Genomic DNA, 7,753 nt, shown 5'->3' on the forward strand with positions numbered 1-7,753 from the left:
ACAGATGTTTTCTTCTGGCAGTCCTCGGACTCCACAGGTTTGCGAGGGTGTGGGAATGAATACACTTGTAGTCATTTACAGTATTCTCTTATTTATCCGTCCTGGGTGAAGGTAAGCTCTGCAGCTCAGCAGGGACCCGCTTTCATTATGTTAAGTTGTTTGTTGTTCTGAGGCGTTCAGAGAAACACATAAACCACTTAAACTGATCCTGCATCCGTTTGTTTGCATCCACAGGGCGTGGGACCTTTAACTCTTACAACTCTGCCGCTCATTGGTCAACAGAATCTGGTGGACGCTGGCCATCCAATCATAGGCCTTAACGTTGATACGTCACCACCCTGGTTCTCTTTGAGCAGGAAGAGTAGCTACAGTAATTGTAAATAGCATCATAAATTATTTTTATGTTTAATTAATGGAAGTAATCAACCCGTGAGGCACCGTGTTCCGTCTTCAGCTTGTGTCTCAAAGACTGAAAGTGTCACCTGCGGGTCATGTCTGCTCTGGGTGCGGCGCGAGGCTGACAGGGGAGAAGCTAAGCGCTAACGTTAGCCGTTAGCCCGCTGCTAGATACCGGTGACTGTCAGAGGTGAGCGCTGTTAGCATTAGCATTCTTCCAGACGTAAGCTTAGATAGCCCACTGAGATCACGGCTCACACAGCTGCTTCGACCCGAAATAAATCACCAGAGAGCCGGGCTGTCAGGGTGACAACACCCACTTCCGTTAGCATATCACCGGGACTGTTGACTGAATGATGACACACCGAATACAATGCTAAAATGTGACACTTTAATGCGTGTCTGTACATGAGAACATGCAAACACGCCCAACATGACCAGAGACTCTCACAACATGAAATCTCTTTCTTGTTGATGCGGCGCGTTTGATGCAGTTTATAAAAGTGAAAGTGTTTACGAGGCCAGCTGTGTGTGCTGTGTTTAAAGCCTGTGGGGATTTTCTATATGAGGCTCAAGTTAGTATGTTATTATATATTTATATGAGAATGGCTGTGTGCAGAGCAGACTGATATGGTTATGTCTTCAGAACAACATTACAGTGATTATAATGATACACCTGGACCGAGCATCCACCTGGCTGTAGCTGTTATCCCGTGTTCAGCTCTGTGGAGAAGAGAAACAAACATCACATTAAGATTTCACACTGTTTAAATCGCGGTAGAGAATAAAACTGACTGCTGATATAACTCATGTTTACTTAGAACCATCCGTACAGCTGCTGTTTAAAGTGCTTCACAGGGAAAGTTAAAGATTAATTCATCAGGGGTGGGTTAACGTCTCCAATCAGCTGATCATAAATACTGAGTGTAATCTGTGCGGGTTGGGATAAGCTCTCTGCACGAGGAGAAGTTTTTACCATGTGACCTGAGAGGTCTGCAGCAGATTGAACAGTCGCAGCCTTTAAGTTGTATTAAGTTTGAATGTTTGTCGCTGCCATCCTCAGTTGGTTCTTGTATGGGTGAGTGAACGGCAGCCATGAGCGCGGAGCCGGACGCCCTGGCTGTGGTCAACCAGCTGCGGGACCTGGCCGCCGACCCCATGAACCGCAGGGCCATCGTCCAGGACCAGGGCTGCCTGCCAGGACTCATCCTGTTCCTGGACAACCCCAACCCTCAGGTCGTCTACTCCGCCCTCCTGGTGAGTCTCGGGCCAGCCGACGTTTGTCTTCTTTGTTAGTTTGCATGAAGCAGTTTGGATTCAGTGACATTCAGGTTTTGGAACAGTTCTCCGGTGCCATTACCCGGGTCTCTGTGTCATCTCTTTCATCAGTCTCACTGTGATTGGTTGCTTGTTCCAGGCGATCCGTTACCTGGCAGAATGCCGAGCCAACCGGGAGAAGCTGAAGGGGGAGCTGGGGATGATGCTGAGCCTCCAGAACGTTGTGCAGAAGTGAGTCTCTGATGTCAGATAGGGCAGTCATTTCTGAACCATGGTCTAACACAGGGGTTTAGTTTAATGTCCATGAAATGACCATAAAGTTTCTTCAACCGTCCAAATCACAGAGAGAAAGCCCCCCGGTGTCAGGACTCCGAGTGGTTCTAGAAAGAGCAAAGCCGTCTTCCTGTTTGTTATGAAGCTTTTTAATCTACTTTAATGTGACTTTAGTTCCAGAGCTGCGGCTGATGAGTGTGTTGCTGTTGACCGTCGGCTCTCTTTGAACTAAACCAGGTGAACGGTGACTCTGAGTGTGTCCTTTGGCTGCAGACTGAAGTGTTCACACCTGGAGAACTGAAAGTAACAAATAGATGAAGTGTAATAGAACAGGAGCAGTAAAAGTGTGGAGATGCTCAGATCCATTTTGTTTATCTGCATTGCTCGTAAACTTTTTCCATCTTTGACCTTTGACCCTCTTGGTAATTGTGATTGTTTTTGTTTCAGCGAACTTTGTCGTGTCTTTCAGGTCGACGACTCCCGGGGAGACGAAGCTGCTGGCGTCTGAGATCTACGAGCTCCTGCAGGCGTCGAGCAGCACCGACTCCGAGCCGGCCGAGGAGACCGTCAGCAGCCGCCGCAAAGCTCAGTTCTTCCTGGGCTCCAGCAACAAGAGAGCCAAGACGGTCATCCTGCACATCGACGGACTGGACGACTCGGTGAGCAGGACACCCTGAGTGGTGACATCACTCACTCATTAGGGAACACAGGTGGTGTCAGGTGTAACTGCACCTGTCATGAGGCTCCAGCTACAGTCGGACTGTGTTTCTGTCAGACATTGAACGATTAATCGTTCGGTTGATTAATCAGCCCTGGTCATACGGGGAGCTTGCTCTGATGGTGGCCCATAAGGGACATTCATCCCTGATAATGTGGAGGCTCCACATGAGAAGTCAAAGAAATGTCCTTGTGTACCTGAGAGAGTTCATATTTTCTATCAGACAGGCTTTAGTGTTATTAATGACAGAAGATCCCTGCTGCTCTCACAGCTCGGCTCAGGTTCCCTCTGTCTGTTTTATGGGCTCAGGACAGTTGCAGCTATAAACACAGAAGCTGTTTAATCCAGACCACAGTATAAAAGCTTCATGAAATCGTTCGATCATTGTTTTGATGAACGGTTTGAAAAAGTGAGCGAAACACTGACGAGCGTGTGACTGGTACCAGAGTTATCTCAGCACCATCAGCTCTTTGTGAGTGAAACAAGAGAGGCAGACAGGAAGGAGGAAACAGGTCACTGTGGCGTCCTCCTCACACAGCAAAGGCTTGCATGTGAATGGTTTGTTAGGTGATATTGAACAATATAAAGAAACGCGCAGCAGAGATGAGATCCTCAGTCATAAACAAGAACAGGTTCATGCATCTGTACAGCACATTGAAAACAACGTGAGCCGACCAGAGTGCTTTACAGGCAGATCAAACAAGTCATGAAGGTCACACACACAAATATAAAATAGAGACACGATGACACCATGTGAGAGAACCACGTTCAAACCAATGTAGGTCATGAGGCTGGTTTTCAGCTCTGCTTTGACTGATTGAATCAAGTTTGCATTTCTAATATGTGGGGCCAATGAGTTCCACAAAGGGGGGCCCACAACCTGAGACGCGTCACCCTGCAGTTTGCGCTTAGCCCGAGGGACGACCAGCAGGGACTGCTCAGAGCACCTGACAGCTCGTGGTGAGGTGTAAGGGATTAAAAGATCAGATGAAGCATGACATGAAGCGACTTAAACATTTTAACAATAATTCTAAAAGGAGCGGGGAGCTATTGGAGGGGGGCGAGTACGGGGAGATGTGCTCACGCTTTCGTGTAGCAGTAGTGTTGTGCACAGACTGCAGACGTGAGAGGGCGGAGCGGCTGACCCCCAGGTAGGAACGGCTTGACTTTAAACAGGCTCTCTCTCACCTCAAACCAGAGAAGTAAAGCAGAGAGCAGAGCGTCCGTCCCAGTTATTACACAACGTATTTGAGCCCCGTCCTCCACCACAGTTTATTAACAACAGGCTATGAAGACTGGTCCTCTCCTGCAGAACGAAAGCACGTCAACAGAAGGTTAAAAAATCAACGGTTGAATTTCTGATTTTAACAAGAAGAACTGAGTCGCCTCCTGCAGTTTACCTTTGCTCTCCTCAGCTCCCCGGCGCCCCCAGAGGAGGCTTTATGCCATGGTCCGTGTCTGCCTCACCTATTGTTGTCCTAATCGAGAGTTCAACACCTGATGAGCTTGGGTCCAGCTCAGCAGACGGGGACACGTTGTAGGCAGCTTTGAAACACTAACAGTAGGAAACAGTTTGACTCAGACGTTCGATCCAGAAATGAAACTCGGTGTTGTTTTCCTCAGAGTCGGAGGAGTCTGTGTGAGGAGGCTCTGCTGAAGATCAGAGGGGTCATCAGCTTCACCTTCCAGATGACCGTGAAGAGATGCATCGTCCGGATCCGCTCAGACCTGAAGGCCGAGGTGAGACACACCGACGTCCTTTATCCTCAGTTACTGCCTCTGTCTGACAGTCTACAGTCTGAGCCGCCTCACACACACACACAGCCACTGTTTGTGTGTGAAGAGCACAGAGTGACAGCAGCTACGTTCATCTGATCCTCAGCTCAAACTCAGCTTTGGCTTCATCCAGAAAACAGGACAATGTAACTGCAGCAGGCTGTCTTAGGCTGCTAGTATCCTAATCATGCATGATATTTACTGAGCTCATGTTACCATGGACAGGAAGTGACCAGTTACTTTAGTCGTCTCATTGATGAACTGATGAACTGATGGATGAACTGATGAACTGATGAACTGATGGATGAACTGATGAACTGATGAACTGATGGATGAACTGATGGATGAACTGATGAACTGATGGATGAACTGATGGACTGATGGATGAACTGATGGATGAACTGATGAACTGATGGATGAACTGATGAACTGATGGATGAACTGATGGACTGATGGATGAACTGATGGATGAACTGATGAACTGATGGATGAACTGATGGACTGATGGATGAACTGATGGATGAACTGATGAACTGATGGATGAACTGATGAACTGATGGATGAACTGATGAACTGATGGATGAACTGATGGATGAGGTGTTTGTGTTTTTCAGGCTCTGGCGTCTGCGATCGCGTCCACTCAGGTGATGACGGCTCAGCAGGTGGTGAAAGGAGAGAACGGAGACGAGGTCAGTTACAGACGGTTGATTTAATGTTGCATATTCACCACATTCAGAGGTCAGAGGTCGCTGCTTATTATAAGAAGCTTCACTTTGAAGAACCTGAAGGTGATGACCTGAAGAGAAGCAGAGAGTCTCTTCTGTTTCCTACAGTGAAAATGTTTCAAACTCACCTGATGTTTCAGGAAAGCCTCTCACAGGTGAGATTCTCCTGATGTTGCATTAGAAACGGTCAAACCAAACCCCATTCAAAAAAACATCATTTTAGAGTAGTCTTGTTGACGTCTTGCAGACAGACCTGACAGAGCATGAACTCAGGCTGTTTACAGTCAGCATCATGATGTAGATATTTCAGCATCCTGTCAGCGGGGGCGTCAGGTCCAGTTTACATGAAGATTGAACAGCGCCCCATCGTTCAGTTTCACACATGATAACAAGTGAATTCCTCCTGATACAGTTTAATTGACCTTGTTGTCTGTAAGTCTGATGGAGGATTTCGTCTCCAGGTTTTGATCCCGTTTGTGGAGGACGGTTCGGTGGTGGTGGAGCAGAACGTGAACCTGCCGGACTACCTCCCAGAGGACGAGAGTCCGTCTCAGGAGCCCGACAAGGCGGTGAGCCGGGTGGGATCCGGTCAGGACGGGGCGAGCTGGCTGGGTGCTGCCACCAACTTCCTGTCGCGCTCCTTCTACTGGTGACCCTGCGTCTAACCCCCCGCCTCCTCTCAGAACCAAAACCAGCTGCCAAATGTCACCCTGTGTGTCTCTGAGAGACGAGCACTGAGACAGAGACACGCTGCTGTTCCAGGTGAGACGGGCCGATGCTTCCACACAGCAGCATTCAGTTTGAAGTCTCTCTGTGAACACGTCCATCCGACCAAGATGTCTTAACAGACAGGAAGTGTCCTGCAGCAACATGAGCAAACACCAACGAGTTCGAATGAGAGGACGGAGCAGGACGGCCTCTCTTCCTTTCACCTTCTTCTTCTTATTTATTTGACCAACAGACTGAGTGACTCTGACGGGAGGAAGTTCAGTCAGCGTGCCTTCTCACACATCCTGTTCTTACCTTGTGACCCATCACTGATTATTGACTACAGGCTTATTGTTCACTGTTACAGATATCAGAAATCATGACTGATGCCAGCAGACTGTAGAGACGTGTCAAATTAACGTTAACAGAAATACAACATGAAGCTCACTTCCTCCGGTGACAGGAAGTTAACGGTTCAACACAGCTAACAGGCAACAACAGCTTCCTCCTTTTGGACCTGTTGGCTCGCCGTCCCCTCAAAGGTCAAAGCCTCAACACATCGCAGCGATTTAACCCTTTTGAGTATTAATAGAATAAAAACTTATTTTAACGTTAGCTTTGTTGCACCAGCCAACAAATTGATTCCACCTTTACCTTGTGTCCTCGCCGTGTTGGAGCCCTCAGGTGTCCTCGGCGTGTTGGAGCCCTCAGGTGTCCTTGGCGTGTCGGAGCCCTCAGGTGTCCTCGGCGTGTCGGAGCCCTCAGGTGTCCTCGGCGTGTCGGAGCCCTCAGGTGTCCTCGGCGTGTCGGAGCCCTCAGGTGTCCTCGGCGTGTCGGAGCCCTCAGGTGTCCTTGGCGTGTTGGAGCCCTCAGGTGTCCTCGGCGTGTCGGAGCCCTCAGGTGTCCTTGGCGTGTCGGAGCCCTCAGGTGGGCTCAGTCTGCAGCAGAGCAGCTTCTTGTGTCGGTCTGAAGCAGATATTCACGCTGATGGAAAGTTCAATGACTGTAGTGTTAGTGTTAGTTACGTCTCCTCTCGCCGTTCCTCCTCTACTCTGCTACTCGGGAACAGAACGCTGCAGGAGCCCCATTTATCAACAGAGCTGTCAATCATGAGGCCACGCCCCCTTTTTATAGCATCAAGTAACTCATTAAAAGGAAACTGAACACTTGGACATAAATCAGCATGATAAGAACTAACTATAATGACAGAAACTATGTTGGAGAAGAAGCCCCCGCCCCCCCGAAAAGGTCACAGGTTTGATTCCTCTTCACTCCTCCGGGATTAGTGAGGACGGTGCTTTACTTTCTGTTTCTGACTTTACTTTCTCTGTGAGGGTGCAGAGGTCAAAGGTCGTGATGTTTACCCCCTCCCTCCCGGAGCTTTTGTGAGTGTTCTCAGAGACGTCTGACAGGAACTCAGTGTTGTGAATCTGAGTTAGGTGTTTTTAACTAAAGTAAAAATCTGTGTGTAAACAGAAGAGAGCTGTGACACGCTCCTGAAACTCAAAGATCCCACAGCCAGTGAACGCCTCTGATGGACGCTCACTCCTGCAGGATTCAGTAGTGAAACATTTGTAATGAAGCGATTCAGAGTGGATTTCTCTCAGTCCAGCTCACATTCCTCTGCTCTGACTCATCTCCTGGTGCTCAGACAGGACACACACACACACACACACACACATACACACACACATACACACGCACGCACGCACACACACACACACACACACACACACACACACACACACACACACACACACACACACACACACACACAGTACAGCTGATCAGCTCTGTGTCCTCTGAGCTGAAACCACCTTCGATGACCTTGTACAGATTTGTCCTCATGTGATGTTGTTCTCATTCAGTGACTGTGTTC

General features: G+C 48.6%; 1 protein-coding gene across 1 annotated transcript; it reads left to right on the forward strand.

Annotated features, from left to right (window-relative positions):
- Positions 1-378: 378 nt before the first annotated feature.
- Positions 379-6,543, forward strand: LOC138611822 (armadillo repeat-containing protein 1-like). The gene is made up of 7 exons (XM_069685065.1): positions 379-586; positions 1,460-1,653; positions 1,814-1,905; positions 2,417-2,606; positions 4,289-4,405; positions 5,056-5,130; positions 5,628-6,543. The coding sequence occupies exons 2-7, from the start codon at positions 1,492-1,494 to the stop codon at positions 5,817-5,819; spliced, it is 828 nt and encodes a 275-aa protein (XP_069541166.1). The 5' UTR covers positions 379-586; positions 1,460-1,491; the 3' UTR covers positions 5,820-6,543.
- Positions 6,544-7,753: the final 1,210 nt, after the last annotated feature.

Source organism: Semicossyphus pulcher, unplaced genomic scaffold (genome assembly GCF_022749685.1).
Source record: "Semicossyphus pulcher isolate SPU_LCO1_2020_fin unplaced genomic scaffold, fSemPul1.0.p SCAF_7, whole genome shotgun sequence".
Taxonomy (NCBI): domain Eukaryota; kingdom Metazoa; phylum Chordata; class Actinopteri; order Labriformes; family Labridae; genus Semicossyphus; species Semicossyphus pulcher.

What these genes read in the sequence shown, in the direction of transcription:
- LOC138611822 (XM_069685065.1), top strand. Translation starts at nt 1,492, where the DNA reads ATGAGCGCGGAGCCGGACGCCCTGGCTGTGGTCAACCAGCTGCGGGAC. An exon ending in CTCCAGAACGTTGTGCAGAA is followed by an intron (nt 1,906 to 2,416) that starts GTGAGTCTCTGA and finishes CGTGTCTTTCAG; the next exon opens with GTCGACGACTCCCGGGGAGA. An exon ending in TCGACGGACTGGACGACTCG is followed by an intron (nt 2,607 to 4,288) that starts GTGAGCAGGACA and finishes TGTTTTCCTCAG; the next exon opens with AGTCGGAGGAGTCTGTGTGA.